The 24660-nt window shown below is 33.5% G+C and overlaps 3 protein-coding genes across 6 annotated transcripts in view; 1 reads left to right on the forward strand and 2 right to left on the reverse strand.

The window, feature by feature from the left end:
• Positions 1-484: 484 nt before the first annotated feature.
• Mtr3 (exosome complex exonuclease Mtr3) lies at positions 485-2202 on the reverse strand. Of its 2 annotated transcripts, none has more exons than XM_089710996.1 (4): positions 1986-2202; positions 1785-1902; positions 1538-1697; positions 485-975 (listed from the first exon to the last, which is right to left on the reverse strand). In XM_089710996.1, the coding sequence occupies exons 1-4, from the start codon at positions 2146-2148 to the stop codon at positions 493-495; spliced, it is 924 nt and encodes a 307-aa protein (XP_089567122.1). In that variant the 5' UTR covers positions 2149-2202; the 3' UTR covers positions 485-492. The 2 variants fall into 2 exon arrangements, with proteins under 2 accessions (XP_089567122.1, XP_089567121.1); XM_089710995.1 differs by having other exon boundaries at positions 1977-2201.
• A 975-nt stretch (positions 2203-3177) lies between these two features.
• LOC149477241 (uncharacterized) lies at positions 3178-4240 on the reverse strand. The gene is made up of 3 exons (XM_089710845.1): positions 3764-4240; positions 3479-3679; positions 3178-3387 (listed from the first exon to the last, which is right to left on the reverse strand). The coding sequence occupies exons 1-3, from the start codon at positions 4030-4032 to the stop codon at positions 3222-3224; spliced, it is 636 nt and encodes a 211-aa protein (XP_089566971.1). The 5' UTR covers positions 4033-4240; the 3' UTR covers positions 3178-3221.
• Positions 4241-4488: 248 nt separating this feature from the next.
• Positions 4489-24660, forward strand: part of LOC149477242 (putative divalent cation/proton antiporter TMEM165) — a 34548-nt gene continuing 14376 nt past the window's right edge. For 2 of the 3 annotated variants that reach the window (XR_016317645.1, XM_089710814.1), the window contains exons 1-2: positions 4489-4628; positions 5254-5370. Coding sequence is in view for 2 of the 3 variants with exons in the window: in XM_089710814.1 (XP_089566940.1) it covers positions 5260-5370 (111 nt within the window). In the remaining variant the exon portion in view is untranslated. Of the gene's footprint in view, positions 4629-5253; positions 5371-16192; positions 16550-24660 lie in introns of those variants that run through there. The other variant, XM_089710815.1, reaches the window with a different exon arrangement.

Below are 24660 nucleotides of genomic sequence, written 5' to 3' on the forward strand. Positions count from 1 at the left end.
ATTCAGGACAGGTGGGAACTTAAATGCTATCTATATTGTCAACTAGCTCTCCACCCGAATTTTCAAAGAAAAACCTGCATATTTCCCATTCCCGTGGGATTTCTGGGATAAAACCTATCCTATGTGTTAATCCAAGTCCTCTATATGTGTGTAAAATTTCATTGTAATTGATTAAGTAGTATTTGCGAATTGCGTGAAAGAGTAAAAAACATACACATCCATCTTCACCAACTTTCGCATTTATAATAGTCCATAGCCATACTAATATTATAATTAATGCGAAAGTAACTCTGTCTGTCTGTCTGTTACTCAATCACGTTTAAACTACTGAACCAATTTGCATAAAATTTGGTATGGAGATATTTTGATACCCGAGAAAGGACATAGGCTACCTTTTATTGCGAAATATGTACCACAGGCGAAGCCGGGGCGAACCACTAGTAGGATATAAAGGACAGGTAAATGTAGAAATAAAACCACTATAACCATATTTCATCCGCCATTTAATAAGCTCTTCCATTCCTCTACCTTTGCGTTTAAAGCCTCCTCCCGCAACTTTGCCTCCTCAACTAATTTCTTGTGCTGATCAAACTGTTTAACAACATTTAATACAATAACTTTCTGTATAACCGGAATAATCTTTTCACACTCCGTTTCCAGAATACTCATTACTTTTGTAACACATTCGACATCCATAGAACCGATTTGTCGATAATCTGAAACTTGTTTTAAATTGTGCAGTATACACATAGTAACTATTCCATGATTGGTGTCCGTTTCTGGACTTATTAGTGCTAAATTTTCTTCTTGTTCTGTTGGATCTACAAATATGTGTTCGCCGATAATGGCCACAGAACATGCAGATATTATATCATACATGGGTACCGCTGCATCACATAGGGCTAGGCCTACTGCGTTTATCGCTGCGGCTAGACAGGCCCCGTCATGTTCTAGGATGTAGACAAATATATCCAACTGGAAGAAGGAACTTTTATTAATTCTCGACTTGTTTCATTTAATCCATCAGTCCTCGGAATCACAGACACAATAGAAAATCTATTGTGTCGCGCCCCGATCGGGGCTTACGGTGGTCAATGGGTTAATAGATGTACACGTTTGTGCACATTATTTTCCTATTAGCTGTACTTTATGTGTCTCTATTTCTTTTGTGTGTGCAATAAATAATTAAATAAATAAATAAATAAATAGATTTGAAAGTTTGTAAGTAATATTGTTTATTTTATCTTATGCATATATATACTGCTGCATAAATAACTTTACTTAAACTGGGCCTGCTGATAGCAGTTAAATCCGTGATTCAGATGTTGATCAGTGATGTAAAATTAGGAAAAATTGTCAAAGTTAAAAAAACCGGTTTTTACCTTATTGAAGTTACTTTTAAAACTTCGCCAAGTTATGTTAACTTTAATCAACATAAGTTTTCAAAGTTATTCTTAGAAAAAAGTTTAAAATTATTATCTTATGCAACAAAAATTTGCAAACTTGCATATAAATAAATAATATAATATTAACACACCTGAAAGTTTGGGAATAAATGTCTGCATATGACTGGTTCCATAGCTTTTTTAAGATCCGCTGACAATGCTCTTTCTTCTGCATCAGGGGCGTGTGATTTCCGTTTACGCGGACAAGAAAATGGCGCGAATTTAACTTCGCAAAATATTTGTCCAAGTTCACTAGAATTAATAATAAAGATAAATACAAAATACACTTACTAATATATAAAGAATATTCATTGAAATTATAGAGTAAATTTAATGTACCTAAATTCATTTTGATGCACTATTTCTCGAGGATCGAAAACAGAACAAACAACTTTAGTTCTCTTAAGTTCTACATAGGCGGAACCTTTCGCTTGTGAGACCATACCGGTCCTGGCAACTGTAATGAATTAAATAATACAAATTAAGTCTTGTTAAGTATTAAATTTAACATATAAGTGAACAAATACATACAGAACATACACAAACTTCGCGCTTCATCCATCGCGCGCCCGTCTTTTCTTTTTCCATTTTTATCTAATAATTCTTTCAGAAGTTCATCGTATGTTCGCAAGTAATCACTGGTAAATCTTTTATATGATATACTGTCCTCTGGTCCATTAAATCTTCTGTAATCTAGTGGCATTTTCTATAAAAATTGTGAGGTTATTGCACTTGCGAGACTTGCATGTATTATTTTGAGTTTTGACAAATATGAAATGTCAACATTTTGACAGTAATTGACTTACACCATAGATAATACACTATATACAGAGTGTAATCCACGTGTAATCGTTAATTATGCACAGGCGATTATTCCGTAACTATTTCAGATATCAAAAAACTTTTACTGATATCGAAAGCCCTTTACCTAATGAGTAAAATGACAACAATAACTTTTTAAAAATAAAACGGGAAATATCCATAAAACTTACATTAAAAACTCCCATACATTGAATTTTCCATACATTGTGTTCAAAGCAAATGTTCGAAGTGACGTCCTCGATTTGGAATACCATTGTATTCCACATTTTACAGTTTCTAAATGAATTTTTATTAAAATGAGAACATTCTCCCAACAACTGGTCCCTTAAATTATATCAGCTTCTATAGTTATACCACTTATACCTGTGGTCAATTTTAAAATGTTAAAATAATGTTTTTATTTGAATTTTTACTATTGCATTAATTTGTAATTACTAAATCAGCTCTTTAATAAAAAAAAAAACCTAAGTATTTCATTTTTCACAGTTATAGCAAATAAATTAAGACACACTAGATCTTACATTGATATACTTTTAACTTATTTTTATTTGACAAAGGCAAAGGATAGTCAGATTCCATTCATAATAGAGGAAATAATTATGTGCTTGTCAGGTGGTTCCTCATTAATTTATCTTAAGTACTTAATGACTAGGGTATTATAAATATTTTGTAAGATAAAGCTATTACCTACCATGGCATTTCATTAACACAATTTCCAAAATTGTTTCTGTTATGACAAAAATGATCATATCAAAATATATAAGTAATAACATTCTATTTTTAACATACCTACCTACATATTGAATTGATGTTGAGCTAGTTCATGGAAATATACTTATATGTACTTGTTTACAGTTATGTAATGCATGGCATGTTAGAAATAAAGAATAGAGAAAAGAATTACTAGCAAAGAACTTTATTCATTAAAAATAAATAGATTAGGTATGTATGAAACTAAAAATCATTCTGCATTGCTTGAAAGAAAGATCTACGCAAAGTTTCCCATCCATTTCTTTTTGTTTCAGATATAAGTTTTTGCTTTAACTTATTGATGTCTTCTTCTAATTCTTCAGCCAACTGTGCCAATTCAGATTTGTGTTCTGCTTCCAAATCATCACATCTAAAAATTAACCAAATGATATTGACTTATTAACTACAGAATTATTAATAGATAGATACTTATTTAGAATCCAAATTTTACTTGTACATACTCTTTTTTATAAGTCATCTGAATTTCCTTAAATGCTCTCAATTTTTGTTTATGAGCTGCAGTTGCTTGTTGCATACATTTCATATATGAGGTAGTCAGGTGCTCCAATTTCTGTTCATTTTCTTTTAAAACATTATAATCATTTTCTAAGTGGTTGATCACTTCATTTAAATTTTTTTGAAGATTTTCATTAATTTTTTTTCTGAAAATTACAATAACAAAGAATTAAGATAACTCTTTATAGTTTAAACTATTGAGATAGATATAAAATATTTAATAAGGTTACCTTGACTCTAGTTGGCAATTCATTATATTGAGTATTTTTTGTCTAGATTCACCACAAACTTCAGTTTCTTGGTGAATTTTCTTTTTCTTGGGATTTTGATCATTAAATTCCAAAATATTTGGCACATTTTCATCACCTTGATCAATCTTTTGACGCTTTTGGGGCTTTTTCTTTTTGGGCGAGTCTTTCAAAAATTGTGACTCATTTAAAAAATCACTTAAATCGTCTGGTACAAACTTAGATTTAATATTTTTTTTAACGCTTGTCATTTTAATGAAATCTTTATAATAAAGTATTATACAATAAACACAAAAGCCTCCGCTATAACTATAATCGACTATAATAACGAAAGAATACGACAAACAAGTAACAACTGCGTCCGCGAATAAAATTTAGAATTCCCGCCTATTTTATTGTTCTACGTTTAAAAACATCGAATATCCTACATTTTTTTTTCTATTACAAAGCGATGAATGAATTTTCTAATTAAATAGAATATGAGCAAAGAAATCTTGTGAATTCGAGTGTATTAATGATTTCAATCATAAGTTCCGGTTCTATGAACCATTTTTAAAAATTTAATTCAAATACTAACAAAAAGCCAAAGCTCTATTTCTTGGGAAAAAAAGTGTAATTTTCGATATTTCGATATAAATAATGTCACTTGTCATTGTCAACTGTGTGTCGTTTTACGTTTACGACTTACGTTGTCAATTGTGAAGTTATGTCGATAAAACATGAATTTTCTTTTTTATATGTGATGTAAATTTGTTTTATTGTTCATATTTACGATATTCCTCTCTTGGGGAATGAATTAAAAACTTTAGATAGTGGTATTTGTGTTTGAAATCCTCACATAAACAAGGTAACATTTGAAGGTTACGTTTGGCCTTTGAAAATTTCTGTTTCCATTCACCGGTGACGTTTGGCATTAGAATAATAATTTATTTAATAGAAGTATCTTTTTCACATTACGAAACGAACGCTAAAATACCTACTCCATATACGATTATTTACAATTATTAGATATGCGTAATTGTTCTATTGTGTTTTCACATCACACTGGATTAAATTAATATTGGCAGTAACAAAATATTTTACAAGTTTATGAACTAAAAAACGTTAAATCCCAGATATAAATGTACGTAGTGATATCATTTTGTTGTTGAATTAACCCATTGAGCCCCGAACGGCCCGATCGGGCCACGACACAATAGATTTTCTATTGTGTCTGTGATTCCGGGCCTAAGTTATTAATCTATAATCTTAAACATTTAATTAACCCCATTTGAAGTGTTATCTAACTGCAGCTTAAACTAATTATTTATTTTATATATTTGTTTTAAATGTTAGAAATCTATTAGTGTACCTTTTTCGGAATATGTAAGAACAAATCTTAGTGGATATTGCATTCCCATTAAAGTGTAAGATAAGATAAAACCAATGTAAATCATTTATCAGATTTTAATGAAACAATTGTAAAATTTCAGATAAAAATGCGTAGGCTTAGGACTGTTTGTTTGGCTGGTTTGGCGTTCGCAACAACATGGGTGTTGACAACTGCAGAAGGTCCTATATCCGTGTCTTCATCGTCACCACCAACAGAAGTAAGTAGTATATTTTTTATAATTACTTAATACTTATCTTCTTATATATAAAAATGAATAGCAAAATGTGTTGGTAAGCGCATAACTCGAGAACGGCTGAACCGATTTCGATAATTCTTTTTTATTATATTCCTTGAAGTACGAGGATGGTTCTTATGTAGAGAAAACGTAAATATGTACCACGGGCGAAGCCGGGGCGGACCGCTAGTATTAAAATAGATGTAAGTTAATGTTAATATAAATTTGTGTAACTGTTAGCAAAGACATGTTCTCTGTGTGAACCACCAAATTTGCAAAGACGAATAGTCAATTTGTTTCCTGCAAAATTTCAGACGTTTCATTAAATAAGAACCTTTTACAATCACTACCTAATCTGACTACTTCAAAGAGACAGACAGACAGAGTTACTATCACATTTATAATATTAAAGTTAGTTAGGATATGAATGGGTTGCGAAACATCAATGTGTGTTTGTTTATAACCACTCAAGTGCGGGACGACCGGGAGCCGGTCGATCCACATTCAGGGGCTTGTGCGTTGAGACCGGCTCCCGGTCGATCAACAGTCGTGGGTTTTGCGTTCGCTTTATAAAACGGTCTAATAACCTTCCTCTTTCTAACTTATATGACATGTTAAGGAAAGAACAGGCTAGCTATAAATCAAGATAACAACATAACCACATGATTTAAGTGGCCCACTTTTCATGACACATTGAGTAGGTAGTTTTTTGTACAAAAAATAAACAACGAATGTGTAAAAAAAATGTATGGGAGGGTATGATGTTTTTATTTTCTCGTAAGAAGAGTGTAACAAAGGATCAATAAATATTAAAATCACACTGAACAGCTGTTTTAATTTTTTATTAGCAGACAAAATGTAACAAAAATTACAAGGGTACATTTGCTTTGACTTACAAGTTGTTTTTATTTATTTAAATGTTACCATGTTTTGACAAGGCACTATTTTATTATCTATGAATATACATATATACTTGCAAATGTGCTATTGATAAAGGAATCTGAGATAATCGACTTTAAAAAAATATTGGACCGCCAAAAACCCCAACTGCGGCGGCACCGGGAGCCGGTTTCGCACAAGACCCGATTTTTGCAAAATGGCTCCCGCACTTGAGTGGATAAGTCTATTTTCATGTTGTTTTTGAGCAACTTAAATAGCCATAGGTTGAAGGTACAGTGGAATCCGTTTATAATGACATCGAAGGGAATCGACAAACACGTCATAATAAGCGGACGTCATACAAAGCGTTATGTGAAATGAAAATATTTTTATGTAAATATGTATGTATTTAAGTATTTTAATACAGAAACATAGTATACTTGCATATGTATACGTACATATTAAATCAAAATCAAAATTGCACGTAAACAGCAGATTATAATAATAACACATACAAGTGTATTTTTTACTGTGAGTACCCTGTTATTTTTGTCTGCTTTTGTTTTTTCATTTTATTGTAAAAACAGTCTCTAATACTATTGTGTATAGAAGACATAGCTATGGTCAAATTATCATTTTCAATATTGCTGTGAACAAATCGTGATAATAATTATGCAGTTTTTAATGCCTCTTCTGCGGTAGGTAATGGTGATTCCTCTACTTCCTCTTCCCCATCACTTTCGTGTTGTTCCTTAGCACTAATGTTCAACCGTCAATTACCTACTCACTGAGATTCAAAATAAAAACGAGCCACGTGCGGAACGTCGTCGAGAATCAACGAACATTATCGAAGGTGTAAAGAATCATGCCGGTCATTATAACCAGACATAATTTATTAAAAATGGGTCATAATAAGCGGCATGTCACTGTAAGGGAAGTCAATATATCCGACTTTATTATAAAGAATTTTATATGAAAACCAAACTTTGTAGTGCAATTACGTCATAATAACCGGTTGGTCAATATAGGCGGAGTCATAATAAACGGATTCTACTGTATAAATTTTTTTATTTAATCAAGTAAGTGTGCATTTATAGCTAAATAAAAAATAAGTTAGTACAACAGAAACTTATTGAATCATTAAAAACATATTAGAGCTATAAATATTATCTTCAAGAATTCAGGAATTTCTAGTTTGAATGGTTTTAAATTTTAATTGCTTTTATAGTAATTAAAATAAAGATAAATATAGCAATAAAATAAATTGTTTTATATAGAAATACATAGTTTGAATACATTTACTAGGCATATAGTTAATGATAAGTAAAGTGCTATTGAAACACCATTATAATATAATAATTTATTCAACTTAAGTTTCAAAAGATAAATCTATACTAACTACCTAATATTATAAATGCGAAAGTAACTCTGTCTGTCTGTCTGTTACTCAATCACACCTAAACTACTAAACCAATTTGCTTGAAATTTGGTATGGAGATATTTTGATACTCGAGAAAGGACATAGGCTACTTTTTATTACGAAATATGTACCACGGGCGAAGCCGGGGCGGACCGCTAGTATTGTATATTTTTATACTTTAAAGCCAACTAATCTTAATTAAAAATAATGTTGGTCTTATGTAAACCTAAAATGACTTAAGAATGGCTGAATTGATGTAAATATACCGTAAATAATAGATGTAATATAGAGAAGTAAGTAATTTAATTTATATTATTAACCGACTTTAAAAAATGGAGGATGTTCTCAATTCGGCTTGTAACTATATATTACTAGCGGCCCGCCCCGGCTTCGCCCGTGGTATATATGAAAAATAGATGTTGGCCGATTCTCAGACTTACCCGATATGCACAGAAAATTTCATGAGAATCGGTCCACCCGTTTCGGAGGAGTATGCAGACTAACATTGTAACACGAGAATTTTATATATAAGATATATATTTCTTAATTAATTCTTATTAATTTAACAATTAACAGTTATGAATTATATTTGTAATATAATATCCTTGGTTTGCCACCTGTGGATTGTGCAAACATGTATTTTTGGATTAGTTGAAAAACCTTCGTTTTCTTTTTAAATTATATTGACATCATTACAAACATTCTACTAAAAATAATGTTCTTTATAAAAATCATAACTACGATTTCACATGTGTTTTTTTATACTAATTTTTTATTGACAATTGAGATATTTTTTTAACAACATAATATTTATGAAAATTTAAAAATGTAATTTTATACTTTATATTTTATTACCAATAAGGTCGTCACATTGATTAGGTTTAGATGAAAATTGACGGTCAGATAGACCTTGACTTCAATTGGAACCTTGTTTTTTTATTTTATAAAAAATATCGAAACTAGGCGACTAATACTGTAAAGTGTAAATCTTAATTCTTAATTCTTAATTCTTAATATTCTTAATTCTTAATATACTATTATAAAGGCGAAAGTTTGTAAGGATGTATGGATGTATGGATGTATGGATGTTTGTTACTCTTTCACGTAAAAACTACTGAACCGATTACAATGAAATTTAGCACACATATAGAGGGTAACTTGGATTAACACATAGGATAGGTTTTATCCCGGAAATCCCACGGGAACGGGAACTATGCGGGTTTTCCTTTGAAAACGCGGGCGAAGCCGCGGGCGGAAATCTAGTAATCAATATATTTCACTAAAACAAGGTATGAGTAATTATTTTATCATCCAAAGTACATAATATATTATACTGTATAAATAGTATTAGGATAATATTTAGATAACTAGTGTTATTTTATTGCAATACCGTGATTTCCTATCAACAATGTATTTATTTAAATCACTCTGCTGGTCTTTTATCACTTTTTACTTGTGAAAATTTATTTTACTCGGCCGTGAAAAATGATTTTACATACATTACGCATTCTCTGTCCACACTAAATAAATGGTGATTCCCCTTACAGGAAAACCGACGTGCGGTTCTTTTTAAATATTATAAATGCAAAATGAGTAATATTCTCTTTGTGTTAAAATTGTATTGTTCTATTCATAAATTATTATCTGTGTAGTATTGTTTGCAATACCTCCACAAGATTGGCGCAATGTTTGTGTTGTACTGTATGTAGGTATTTCTGTAGTATTTTTTTTGTGTGGTGTTTCTCAATGTTAGCCCTTCTGGGCTTCTACATTTTAACGCGGACGCGTGGAAGCGACATGCGCAAGGGCGTCCCCCCTTGACGGCGATCTCGAACCTCGGCTTGGGCTGTTGCTTGAGTGGAGGAGGCCGGAAGGGCCATAGTCGGACGGGCGCTAACCCGGGTGGGCGCGGGAACGCGGAACAAGGGACCTCTTACGCTTTCTGCTGTGGTGTGTGAGGTGTCGCGTTTTGTTCGACGGTTGGGATTCAATCGCCGAGTCTAGCCGTGCGTTTGCTTTGGTATTCTGTAGTACCATTTTCCTGTCTGTTGAATGTTTTTTCGTATGTGTAGTGTGTACTCTGTGGCTTTATTCGCTTTTATTCTATGGATTTGTTAGTAATTCACAGTAGGTACATACATATTTTAGTTTCTTACGCATTGCTAAAATATTTCTTCAGGCGCGTGAAAATTATATAGTTTAGTATCTTAGAGATAGGTATTAGTAATATTCTGTGAATTTTTAGCTATTATGTACATAGTAGATTACAAAATAAATAATGATTAAAAAAGTCGTCCGATGGGGATAATTCCTGGACTTATACTAGTTTTTTTTAATAAATACACAATTTTTTACCGAAAAAATGACATCGATTCCGTCTTTTTTTTCGTAGTCGATAATTTTTAGTAAAAATGTTAAAATAACTCATAAGCTTTTGGAAATAATAAACATAATCCAAATCGACCCATAAACTTCGGAAATGTGTCATAAAATAGAAAGCAAGTCTACAAACTTTACTTAAAAAAATTGGTTGTTTGTAAAGTAGGTTTACGATCGAGATGTTTACGTGATAACGTCTTATTGGTGGCAGCGCTCGAGATGAGACGGGAGATCGGTCCGTCTCTCTCTCGTTATACCTGCGATCGCGCTCGTGAGGTTTTGGTGTGACACAAGTTTCTGAACATGTCACCCGACTAAAACGATTTTAAAAACGTTATCACGTTAAAATTAAAAATTGAATAACATGAAAAATATTATAGATAGACCCCCTCCCCACCCCCCTTTTGAAGTTTATTTTCGATATTTTTTCATGAATGTTCAGAATATTACGGGCGATCACATGCGCATGGGCGACATTGTATATTATACCTATCATCATCGCAATAGGAGCGGAGCGGTAAAACCGCGGGACACAACTTATATAAAAATAATAAAGTACAATATAGAATGTAATTAGGTTACATAAATATTAATTGCGAATACATCTTATCATTAACCTAGATATGTAGATTATTATTATTTTATAAACGTGAAGGTTTGTTTGTTTGTTACTGAATTATAAAAACGCCTGAATATATTTCATTGCAATTCCTTATCATCCATCATATTTATTATATGTATTGGATATTTCGAAAACGTTAAATTAATAAAAAAATATGCTGAGTTGACTACTTATATATCTCTTTATTCGGAAATCATTGGACTGAGTTTTTAATTGAAATATAGTGTACATATTAATATTAAATAATATAAGCCAGCGTCTTTACGATGTACAAAATTAAACGAGTTATTTCAATTAATAATAGTCTCATATCTAAATTCCCGGTAAATCAGTTATAATAATTAACATAAACAACGGAATCAATAAACAATAAACATCTATCAAATATAAACTTTCTGTTTTTATTCGTTTTAGGAACTTGATTAGCATAAAAACTAGGCTACGAATAACGAACATAGTATAAAGAGAACAAGTAGACCGACTCCCGGCGTTTAGGAGCGCACGGTACCTAAACCACGGTTGTCACTGGTCATGTTAATTATTAATATTTTAAATAATTTTATAAACAAACACCGACCGCCCTCGCGAGAACGGTTCATGAGAGGGAACCGAGCGGCTTTGTGTGCGTGCGTAAAGCTTGCGTACGTACATGAACAGGGGGCGTGGCAAAGCGCTTCGCGTACATACAAACGGCGCGATGTATCTTTATTCGAAGATAACTTACTTGTTCTCTTTATACTATGCTACGATTTTATGATAATTTTTCTTTACCGGTTTCTCCATTTAATTCGTTCTACTATTTATATAAGTGTGATTCATTTTGTGTTTATAAATGCGGCCATAAGTTTCGCAGCCACAAATGATGACAGCATCTTATTGTTAGCGAGGAAATAAAAGAAAAACCGAACAATAAAATATGCTCTCATCTTGGTAAATAGCCTTCAAGGCGTGGTAATGGTCATTTTACGGGGCTAGGTGTTATTGCAAATTGGATGTGTTATAATCTTTTTTGCGAAGTATTTATTGTAATATTAAGATTCCGTCCGTAGTTCGTCCGCGTAGTCAAAATGAAAATTTCCATGGGAATGAGATGTTTTACCTCAGTAAAAAGTAGCCTAAGTCACTGTCTAGCCTTCTATCTTTTTTCAGGCACAAATCATATCATAATATCGCCCCCATTGCGACGTGAAAGAAAGAAAACATCAAGCCATAAATTCGTACGATTGCGACGTGGCAGAAAGACAAATAAACACACTCAGAACCGAAGGAATTATGTATATAGATTGCTGACAATTCAATAATAAATTTTAAAGCGTACCTAATTTAAAAAAAAATAGCACTATTGGCTAGTCTCAATCGAGATTGGCTGCTATAGTATAGTATTGGAGAAATAACATTTATTATTTATCATCATTTAAATAAAAATATAAGCTGATAATTGAAATTATAACTAAACTGCACCAGCCTGGCCGACAAATGATAAAACGTAGCATAAAATAAATAACAAATATTGATTTGACGTTATTTGGTTTAGTACATTTCTATTATTAACGCATCCGTATTGCGTGTAGGAAAGTTTTTGTATTAACGTTTTAATTGGTTTCATGAGTAAGCCCTATAACTGTTATAATAGCAAAAGTTAGTTAAGTGAGTAGTGGATGTTTGTTACTCTTTTACGTCGGAACGGCTGATCGGTTATGGATGAAATTTGGTGAAGAGATAGATTATAGATTTAATTAATATATTGGCTTCTTTTTATCTGGTTATCGTGCGAGTCAAGCGGTAGATCGAATCTTATTTAATAAGTAGGTAAATAGGTATGTATGTAGGTACTATAGTCAATGTTAGTCAATAATAATTTAACTTTTTTATACAAAAAATATTTTGGTTAGTAAAATCCACAGACAATAGATCTAAATGTATGTCTGTAAAATCCAAACAAACGGAAAATTGTAAGTGTTTTTGTTTTCTAAGTATATTGGTTTAGATTTTGGGCATACATTTGGGAGGTCGAATTTGCCATGCCATTATTATGCTTATTTTCTTGACAAATATCCTTCCGTGTAATAAAATAATAATTTCACAAATTGGATACAGCCTTGACCCACATGGAAAGCTTGTATCCACAACTCTAGTAACTATACAATAAAGCTTGTGGCTTTGCTTGCGTGCTATTTGGATAAAAATATTTTTTTACACCTGCATTTGCATACAAAACTTTATCTATAAGAGTTCAGTAAATTTTGTAAAAGTTTATCATTTGATATCGGATAAGTTGTAAAAGTGAAGTCCCTTGTCCTCCTATGGGGTAAGACACAAATGGGTTACATATCTACGTTATACTGGTCGATAATCTTTACATACAATTCATAGGTATGTAATACCTTTTGTATACGATCTTTATTATCTCTACCTAGGGCATGCAGAACCGAGTCCGGTTCCAAGTTTCTGAAACCCGGTTCCAAATCGAGCTCAGAACCGGGTAGAACCGGGTTACCCGGTTCTTTTATAATACTTCGGAAAAAAATACGAAATTAAACAAAAGTAACTGTAAAAGTACCTAATGGGCTTTTTATTTTACGCGGCTTGTGTCTTATTTTATTAAATTAATAAAGAAACAAAATTTCAATACTTCTCTTTATTTATCAGTCTTATAAAAGTACCTTGTTATCATAATATCACATATAAACTTAAACCTTATTCATTAACTGCAAACTGTAAAGCAAAAAACCGGCAAAGTGCGAGTCGGACTCGCGCTCCGAGGGCTCCGAACAAACCTATTTTTTATAATGTTGTAACTTTAAAATTTATGTTTCTAGCAATTTTTCCTTTATCTGTGTTATAAGACGTTACTTTTACCTAATTTAAAGGTTCTGTGTTCATGAAAAGTACCCAGCTGTAGGTTTTGAGTCCCATGCGAATGTCGAAATTCGCGAAAATTTTCAGCATTTACGGCTGTATCTTTTGATGCGTTGGCTTGTGAGTTTGACTTCTTCACATAAAAGGGACCGAAGACTTGAGTATTCGATATAAATTTCAGCTTGATACCAAAAACAAAAACATTTTTGGTGAGAAAAAAAATTTGCAGATTATCGGCGGTATGGCGACAATTTGGAATCGTCCTAAAAAGTATGGCATGACGATTTTCGTAAATGGCTGCACGACGATGGTTACCTGTGCAAAAGTTAGCCTGGTACAAATGGTTGAATTGTTTTTTTTAAAATTAACGCATTCACGTCGGTATGCCGGGCTGTAAGTCACAACGGAAAAGTATGGCATGACACTACTGCCTACATCTTTTTTATGGGCTATCGGTAAATTCTAAAATTTTTGTGTTACAAATCGTTTGATTATCGCTATTTATCCGACGAGTTCTACTAACGCCCACGCGACTAGTCCGCCGGTACCAGCGTTCTGACCATCATTTTTGTTTTTGTCATGGCATACTAAGACCCCTGTAGAACCGCCATCCTGTTACAAATGACCCGAAATTTTGTGTCAGTATCTCCCGGCCATAGAAATCTAAATAACAAGACACATAGAAGTGCTATAATGTCATAATTCGTATGAAAACCGCTGTCGCCAAAATCAACACATTCAAACCGAAAGCTAAACAGTACACACAAGTAAACTATGCCTTTTATTGGACAGCTTGATTTTAGTGAAAACTAACTTAACTATTAAATTAAGCTTTTGAATATGTATCCTAACGCACGAATTTACGGTTTATTTTAGAATAACATCCCTAAGTATATGAGACTTTTTGCTCCAATACGAACAAACGTGATAATAAGAATGGTCGACTGTGTCATTCATTGTTATTTCGATTACTATGGTGACACTCGTAATACTTGTAAATATTTTATAATTTTAAGGAAAAACGGCATTATTTCTAAAAAAAAATATTTTCCGATGAAATATACTTGTGGAAGAATTTCCGCAATGGGAATTGCTGAAACACACCATGTATACACTCATACGTCTCTAGAGCAACTGAACAGTGACGAATGCACTGGTGATGTGAAAATCACCTGAGTGGCGACAAGGTCACGCACGCTTACGACTTCTAGTGTCTTGTTATTTAGATTTCTATGCTCCCGGCCTATTAGACAACCAATCAGAGCCACGCTTGAGGCGTGGCACGAAAATTCGCGATGCACGTGAGTCTGACGTTGCCAGATACAATAAATTTGTTAAAATAATGCAGCAAAATATAAATAATACTTAATATTTTAATATTTTTGTCGGAACCGGGAGAACCGGGTTTCATACTTTTCAGACCCGGTTCTCAAGATCATCAAAAAACCCGGGTTTACCCGGGTTTTTCGGAACCGGGTAAACCCGGGTGCATGCCCTATCTCTACCGTTCATTGAACCCGGGATCTATTGAATTTCCTACTTTAGATACTATACGATGACACTTCCTTAGTGGTAAATGTAAAAAAAAGTTTCATTTTTCATCATTCAAAAGTGCTTATAAATAAATGTTTGAGTTTGAGTTTAGTCAGGGTTATACATAAATGTGTTTTTTTTTTAATTTTGTAGTATTAAAGGTATACCTTAATACCTCTTCCACGGCAGCGTCGAAGCATACACAATGAAAATGTTTGACTGTCGCAAATAACTGATAAACTTGACGAATGTAAATGCACTTATCAGCAGAATACTTTATTTCAAGTGTGAATATCTTATCTTGATTCGCGAAAAAAAATGTCACAAAAATATTATAATAATGGTTATCGTGATGTTTAACTCTGTTGTCAGCTGAATGATATGCTACTTGTCTAACGTAGATAAAATTGTTTAGAAAAAAAGAAAAATATATATACATACTAGAAATCCACCCCGGCTTCGCCCGTGGTACATATTTCGCAATAAAAGGTAGCCTATGTCCTTTCTCGGGTATCAAAATATCTCCATACCAAATTTCATGCAAATTGGTTCAGTAGTTTAGGCGTGATTGAGTAACAGACAGACAGACAGAGTTACTTTCGCATTTATAATATTAGTATGGATAATATGTTTACCGTCTATGTGTATTTAAAAATTTCGTCCATTCATCCTCAGCCTTTTAATAATCTGCCTTTAAAAAAATCGCGCGTAAAAGCTTCGTTCATTTTCCTTATTTTCCAACAACTTATGCATAGTTCTTTTTTTATTTCTCCTCACCTACTATATGTATTAATAGTCCATTCATACGTCGATACGTATACATACGAGAAAATGTTTTAAAATAGGTGATAGAAATATTCAATTTTGTCTATATTTAGTTCATTCATCACGACACATGCGCAACGCGTTCAGCCCGCAATAAATCCCGATAGGTATATACTATTTTTAAAACCGCAAACCGGTTTCGTAAAACATTGATGACAGATTATATAAATAATTAATATTCCCCGCATAGGTTAGCTATGTTGTAACAACTAACAACCTAGTTCTAGCGTTGGAATTAGTGCCCAAGTGGGCAAGTGTACTTACTGAATGTTAACATGACAGTTTTCCTTTAAACGAGTAGTCGGCCCGCGTACAGTTAAGCGTTTGGTCGCGTGCTATCGACACGAAAATGATAATATAATATCCACTATATATAAATTATCAGGTGGTAAAGATAAATTATCAAACGTAGCTATGTGGCGTCCTGCGGTTGCCAGTGCCGGTTTAGACGCGACCGCGTTCCATTTTTCATTCGTGTTCTGTGCTTTGTGATTTTGGCGCGAAAGTTTTTTTTTTAATTTGCAAAAGTTGAAGCCATGGAAATGAATTACACGGATTGGACCACGGAGTTTCCCTCTACAACCGTGTCTATGGTTGAGGAGGAGACGGGGGTGAGGTCCTGGCTGGTCGGACTCGTTATGAAGGTTTGTTTATAAAACAATTGTACGTGTTGTGACGCCGGCAATTATTATAATGTACGTGTATGGATATAATAATCGTATTGTATGTGCGAAACAATTATTCGTTTTGCATGATCGCCTTGTTTATTCTATCGAATGTTAACACTTAGCAGCATATCAAATTGAAGATTAAATAAGATATTTACGATTGGTGGGAGTTATTTCATAATATTGTCTTTAATGCGAAGTAAGTTTGCAGTTTTATTCTTAGATGCAATTATATCACCTTGGTCCTTATGCTAATGATAATAAAATAATAAAATTCAGTTGTAAAATAAAAATATGTTATAAAGTAGGTAGTAATCATTATAAGACATGAAACGTTTGTATACTATGTAAAAAATAATTATTTTATTTTGATGCTTTTTGATAGACTGGTTTGTTTTATACATAGGTTAAATGGATTAGAATCGAAATACATCTTCTTCTTATATATAAAAATGAATCGCAAAATGTGTTGGTAAGCGCATAACTCGAGAACGGCTGAACCGATTTCGATAATTCTTTTTTTATTATATTCCTTGAAGTACGAGGATGGTTTTTATGTAGAGAAAACGTAAATATGTACCACGGGCGAAGCCGGGGCGGACCGCTAGTATGTGTATAAAATACATAAAGAATATTTCGTAGTCGATCACGTCAAAACAGCTGAACAGATGATGACGAAATTTTTCTGGAGATAGATGGACAAGATATTTTTTATCCGGATACCACGAACGAAGCCACGGCACAAAGCTAGTTATACACAAACATCTCAAATCAACTGATGTGTATACCTGTCGCATATCGTCATTGATAAAACACAATAGCGCCTAGCGGTTTTATATGATTGTGTTCACGCCTTTAAATATAAATATTATCTATTGTATTTGTTGAAGTATTATTAAACCGAAGACCGCATAAAAGAACATCTATTTAAAATATCCTATTAGATTATTTTTTGCCGATTGCACCAGGAAAGGGGTCCTTTTTAAATTAAGTACATATATGTATAAGTCATATATTATTCAGATGGATTTACTGTGAAGTAATATCGAATTCCGGTACAATATTTTTTCGTGAAAGATTAACAAACATACATACATACAGCCATCCTCACAAACTTTCGCGTTTATAATATCTTTAGAATGTTATTGGTTCTATCAGTACTGATGGCAGGTAGATGTTAAAATTGGTACTAATCTTCTTCTTCAAAATTCTTTATCTACTTGGATTCAAAATAAAGCTCTTTAAGGCGTGATTGCAATGTGTAAAAAATAAGTAACAGTCTGGTTTTTCGTTTTTGCAATGATTTTAGAATTAACTACTTTGAAAATTTGAAAACTTCCGTGGAAATATGGAAATTAGCTGTGTGGACGCTAAACTAGTAATTATTATAATGGGCCTTCTTTCCCATAGGAAGTGATGGCAAAAGAAATGATCGTCGATTTTTGCCGCTATTACAGCGATTATGAATGAACATCTACAACCCCAATTTTAACAATAAAAAAAAATCAATAATTCAAAATGTGTGTTATATTTTTGATAGTGCAAAAATATCGTTATTAATTATTATATTGGAATTATAATTCAGTGATTCAAAAAAAATTCAAAATTCAAAATTCTTTATTTGGAACAATAAAAACACAGATACAAAAAACTTTATGAACGATGGCACCTATAAAAGCTTAAAAAAGCTGTGGCACAGATGCCAACGCCCGCCTCCATACATTAGAAGTTCCAGTGACTAACATTTTTACAGTAATAATTCCAAAAGAAAAACACAAGAAAACAATAAAAGTAAGTAAGACGAATTACACAAATTTAAAAGGACATAAATGTGCAGGTGTGTATATGTATATGTGAGAGTGTGAGATTGTATGTGTGTGTGTGTATATGTGAGAGCGAGATTATGTAAGTTGTGTAGAGGTGTGTGAGGAATGTAGAAGTTTAGATGGTGGTTTTAATAATTTCTTCAGTTTTTTCATAGGAGAGGGATAAAAGCCATTTAAGAAGTATTGTCTTTAGCTTATGGTGGCAAAGTGGGTAAATATTAAGGACCCGATTAATTTTATTGTAGATACAAGAACTAATGAAAGGATAGTGGCGACTAGCTACTGCTGTTCTTCGAAATTTGATAACACAAACCCTGTCGTTTCTGCGCCTAGAATTTATGAAGTCTGAGTCATACACGGTATCTGAGTGCTTCCTCAAAACAACTTTGAGAATAAACAATTGTCTTACGGTAAGAACTTGGCAAAGGGCATATAATTCGGTGGTTGGATAGCAGAGAGGTTTGTTAACGAGAGCTTTGAGGATAGCCCGTTGGGCTCGTTCCAGTCGTATCATCAACGATTTGACACAACCTCCCCAGGATGTTATGCAATAAGAGGTAACCGACTGAATCAATGCATAGTAAACATTTTTTAAGTAACACAAATCTAGGACTCCTCTGAGGCGTTTAAACACATATGCTAGTTTTCTGATTTTTGAGCATACAGTATCAATCTGTTGCTTCCACGAGAACGTTTGGTCAATTGTGACACCCAGATATCTCAAGCTAGTGGCCCTTTCAAGACTCATACAATTGCATTGAACACAAGGGTCGGTCTTGAGACAATCATGGGCGGATATGTTGAAACTTGGGGGGGGCAAAGAAGAAAGTTTGGGGGCAAAAGTTATGTATTTACTTTTAACAATATTTAGGGTAAGAAGGTTTTGTCGGAGCCACTCTTGAATAATATTTAGGGCATTTTCAGCGACACTTCGAACCTCCTCCCAAGTTCGGGCATGGATAATCAAGGCAGTATCATCGGCATACGAAATTATTTGACAGTTGTTGATAGTCATGTTACATAGATCATTTATGTAAATGAGAAACAGGGTAGGTCCTAAAACGCTACCCTGTGGTACGCCAAAAGTAACTGGTGCAAGCTCACTAAGAATATCATTAATAACTACACACTGCGTACGTTCAGAAAGATAACTTGTAAAAATATCCAGAACAGAGCCTCGAATACCACAGCGTTCCAATTTAGATAAAAGAATAGAGATAGAGACAGTGTCAAATGCTTTAGAAAGGTCCAAAAAAAGAGTAACAGATTTCATTTTTTGTTCAAAATTATTAATAATGCTATTAGTCAAAGATAACAATGCATCTTCTGTGGATAGGCCACGTCTAAAACCGAATTGGTTTTTTGAAAGTACATTATTAGAGTTCAGAAAAGTAAGGAGCCTATTATTTAGCACTTTTTCGAAGATTTTAGAAATAGCTGAAAGCACAGATATTGGGCGGTAATTAGAGACACTATCTCTATCTCCACTCTTGAAGATCGGGTGGACAACAGCTCTCTTAAAAACAGTTGGAAATATGCCTTTTGAGATAGAAAGGTTAAAAACGTGACATAGAATAGGGACGAGTACATGCCTCGCAGATTTAAGGACAGATGTGGGTATCCCATCCCAGCCAACAGCACATTTGTCTTTAAGATTGCAAATAATTTTATGGATTTCTTCATTTTCGATGCTCAACAGTACCATCGAGTTTACAGAAGATTGTGAAGGGTTTTGTGAAAAAGCCTCAGGGGTATTATAATAATTTGAGGTAGCATTCTGAGTACCGTGAATAATTTTATAAGCCATATCTTTACCCACATTAGCAAAATAATTATTGACTGCATTGACAGATAATTTTGGACAGGTGAACTGATTTAGTAAATTACTTGCATTAGATTCCTTGCTTTTGATACCGGACAGCTCCTTGATAACATTCCATGCGGCCTTGGGATTATTCCTGATCTTCTGAAACTTGTTATGTTCGTATTCACGTTTGATTCTCTTTAAGAGCTTATTACAGAAGGTTCGGTAACGAAGAAAAATTAATTTGTTGAGATCATCTTCTGGATTTTTCTTAAATTTACGGTGCAGTTTATCTCTGTGGCGAATACATTTCAGAAGTCCAGGTGTAATCCAAGGCTTTATTATACGTTTTCTAGAGGGGACATGAATAGTACGTTTATGAGAGCTTATTGTGGAGGATAGGATGTTAACTAACTTGGATGCAGATTCTTCTGGGTCTGTGGAAACTAGTACAGAGGAAAAATCGGTATTTTCAAGGGAATTTACAACTGAGGGAATATCAATACGAGAATTAACAATAGTATTTTTATTCGGTTGTGCAATTTTTGTATGAATAAAACATAGAACGGGGGCATGGTCAGTAAACGTCGTATCAAGGACCAACGTAGTGGCAGTAAAAGGTGTACGAAGCATCACATGATCAAGACAATTGTCTTCACGTGTTGGAAAAAGATGAGCAGGAAGCAATGCGTGTGATGCTAACAAATTAAGGTAGTCATCAGTTGAAGAGTCGGTTTTATTTGAGATTATATTTATATTGAGATCACCAATAACCACAATACTCTTGTTTATTTTAATAGAAAGAAGTACGCTTTCTAAGCTAGATAAGAACGGTTCGAGATTCTTGAAAGATGGCGAACGATACAACGCGACTACAGCCAGAGAATTTTGAAATTCAAGAATAACACAATTTGCATCATTGAGCGTAGGTAATGTTACTTTACATTTTAGACCAACTCGAACATAAGTGACCACCCCCTCGTTTTGGTTAGTAAAGTATGATTGGTGAAAGTCGTAACCTGGAAGAAGTGGAATAAATGGAGCTTTACTTAACCAGCACTCTGACAGAACGAGGATATCCAGCTGATATCCAAGTCTATGCAAGAGAGTTTGAAGAAGGGTAAAATTGCAGTTTATGCTTCGTATATTGACATGTAAGATTTTAAAGTCTGTAGCAATATTTTTTACGTAAGAAATGCTGTCCTCAGGTTGACAAATGTGGGATTCAGACACAGAAATATTTTCGATGTCATCATTAATAGAGTTAAAATCAGTCATGTTTTTGACAGTAAATAACACGGGTATTGAAACTGAAAATAACTAAAGAATTTTAATAAAATAAGAAGAAGATTAATAAAATAATTAATATCGTTAAATAAGTATGTACTTAATACAATCTATGACTAATTTGGAACATTTAAAATATGGCAAACGGAAATCACAATAAAATTGCATATTTTTTATATAAATTGGGTTTTTAATTAATTCTCTAGATCAATCATAGTGTAAAAATAAAACTCGTTACAATATTCATAGACAATAATATTTGAGTGGAATAAAAATTTTAAAACAACGCTATAACAAGTACCTAGGTGTTATGTACAATCATATACAGTCAAATAAAAACCAGTTAATATTATTAGGGTTCCGTACCGAAAGGGTAAAACTGGACCTTATTACTGAGAAGGTTGTCTGACTGTCGGTCTATCTGTATGTCTGTCAACAGTATGTATGCATAGACTGGGATAGCTAGATAGCTGAAATTTTCACAAATGATGGATTTCCGTTTCCGCGTTAAGGTAGGTATAGGTAAAATATTAAGGTATAGGTCCCCATAGTACGGAACCTATCGTGCGCGAGTCCGACTCGCACTTGGCCGGGTTTGTTTTTACACTTGTGGCTTGTGTGTTGCAATTTTTTTGTTACCACCGCTTATAGCTTATAGCGACAAGAAAATATTACATCACTATTGGAATATTGAACTTAAAAAAAACATTTGTTGTTAATTACATACCTACTAGTTTGTAGATTGTATTGCAGCCTTTCCCAACTTGTGGTCCGCGAGCATATGATAATATATCCCAGAGGGTCCGCAGATAAAAATCTAGAAAATAACGAAAGTATTAGTGACCAGACTATTCTGACGGCCAGACTTCGTATATTTCAGTTTTGAGATGGAATAATCTGTAAATGGCTAAGTTATTCCATATACTGTATTGGAATTTGGAATTCAATTAACTTTTAAAATAATATAGATTGACCTATGTGAATACTGCGAATAAGTTTTTTTAGGGGTCCGCCTTTGGACGAGGTTGGGAAAGGCTGATGTAGTGTATCTGTCGCAGGGAAATTGTATAAACTCGCCGTTTTACAAACGGTCGGCATTTTGTAATATGCCGAAATTCGTCTTTTTCCAAAATTCTACAAAAAGACGGCCGTGAGCCGACGGAGCCCCACTTCGTGGGGCTCCTATTTCTGTGTAGTTTTCAAAAACACGAACCTAACCTAACCCCCTTATCCAAACCAAAAATTTCTGATAACGAATTTTCTATTACAAAATGCCGACCGTTTGTAAACGGCGAAATATTACAATTTGCCTGCGACATATCCATGTAGGTAGGTTTCGAAGATGTAAAGTCAAATGAATTGGTTCGGATACTTAGTAGTCGCACGTGCTGTTGGTTAGTCTCAATATTGATTATTATTATCTAGATATTTTGTATGAGAGATCTTCTTCACTTCACTTTTCTGATCTTCAAACGAAATTATTATAAGAAGATACATGACAAATAGGAAATCAATCATTTGGGGCTGATTTTTCATTTCCTGGTTAAAACTTATTCGTCGTATAACGTGTTAAACTACCATTTCAAAAACGTATTCGTAGTAGGATTTGTGCAACTCCATAACCAAACCAGTGTGGTCAGCTAGTGCAGAATGCACCTAGATAACAAGGACGCGGGTGCAACGTGCTCAAACTAGACTTAGGTTGGTGTTTAGCATTTTAATAGTAGGAAATTATCATATTGAGAGAACTCGAAACAATGTTTTGTTTACGTCATCTCTTTTCGTTTTTATTGTGAATGGAAATCGCATTTCCATATTTATTTAAATTTCTGAATTGCTTTAATGCTAGTTTTGTTGTTTAGTTTTGTTTGATTGGAGGGTACTTCGAAAAGTATGAATCAATTATGGTTGTGATTTTAGTGTTTGATAGTTATAGGATTGGGTCAAATGATGTTGGAGGCTTTTCCTCCATTTTCAAACTCAAATTCATACATTTATATTTATTCAATTAGACTTCTAGAAGTTCTAGAAGCACTTTTGAATCAACATAGCATATTACCATTTTTCCTTCTGGAAAGATGATGATCTTAGTAGTAGACCGTTTATGGCAGAAAATTAAGACAAATATGACTCAAGTACTTCCATAGATTGCGAAGCCACGGGACCAACAACCGACAAAGTCATAGATAGTATCAGGATATTATCAAGTATCTAATCGACATTTCGCCTTTCTATCTGATGATAAACACTACGAGACAACCAGCATGTATATTTTTATCAATATATTGCTACTAGCTTTCCACCCGCAGCTTCGCCCGCGCAGTCAAAGAAAAACCCGCATAGTTCCCGTTCCCGTGGGATTTCCGGGATAAAACCTATCCAACTTCCCGGGATAAAAAGTAGCCTATGTCCTTTCTCGGGTATCAAAATATCTCTATACCAAAATTCATGCAAATTGGTTCAGTAGTTAAGGCGTGATTGAGTAACAGACAGACAGACAGAGTAACTTTCGCATTTATAATATTAGTATGGATTTAAACTCTTAAACAAGTTATCTGTATATTGAAGACTATGTGTGCTTCGCAGTTTCTCCCGCAAGCGAACCCGCAAAGCAAAATCAAGTATTTCTATAGCTCATGTGTTATTCTGATGTAAACTAAATTACTGTAAGGTATATCTATATCATCGGCCAAATCTGTCCAGTGCTTTTCGAGTCGATTCGTTATAATCATACCTACCTACTTACATACAAATCTTTCCTCTTTATAATGTTAGTATAGATATCCTAAAATCCTTCTATTTTTGTCACCTGTGCCAAAGCTTATTTAAGCTTTTACGGGTGCCATCGTTCATAAAGTTTTTGTATTGTATATTTTTAATGTTTCAAATAAACAATTTTAATTTGAATTTGATGAATAAGCACTTGGATACAAATATTATGGTGACAGAAAAACTATTTACGCAAATATTGCAGTTCATCTCTAATCAATTATTATAGGTCAGGGGTTCAAGACTAGACGAGCGTGAAATTAATTTAATGGCAATTTCATAATTTTTGCGTATTATTTACTTCACTCGGTGACAATAAAACAAATGTGAAAAGGGCGTTTCTTAAACTATATCTATACCTACTAGCTGCGCTCCGCGGTTTCACCCGCTCCGCTCCTGTT

This window comes from Colias philodice, chromosome 25 (genome assembly GCF_061535455.1).
Source record: "Colias philodice isolate Cphi_HAF_F1 chromosome 25, ilColPhil1 Martin Lab GWU primary, whole genome shotgun sequence".
NCBI lineage: Eukaryota > Metazoa > Arthropoda > Insecta > Lepidoptera > Pieridae > Colias > Colias philodice.

Bases quoted from the DNA above. Each gene is read 5' to 3' on its own strand.
- LOC149477241 (XM_089710845.1), bottom strand. From the start codon at position 4,032: ATGACAAGCGTTAAAAAAAATATTAAATCTAAGTTTGTACCAGACGAT. The intron at 3,680-3,763 runs GTAACCTTATTA...TGTAATTTTCAG, and splicing joins AATTGCCAACTAGAGTCAAG to AAAAAAAATTAATGAAAATC. The intron at 3,388-3,478 runs GTATGTACAAGT...GTTAATTTTTAG, and splicing joins CAGATGACTTATAAAAAAGA to ATGTGATGATTTGGAAGCAG.
- Mtr3 (XM_089710995.1), bottom strand. From the start codon at position 2,148: ATGCCACTAGATTACAGAAGATTTAATGGACCAGAGGACAGTATATCA. The intron at 1,903-1,976 runs GTATGTATTTGT...AATTCATTACAG, and splicing joins GCGAAGTTTGTGTATGTTCT to TTGCCAGGACCGGTATGGTC. The intron at 976-1,537 runs GTGTGTTAATAT...TCCTTCTTCCAG, and splicing joins ATTTATTCCCAAACTTTCAG to TTGGATATATTTGTCTACAT.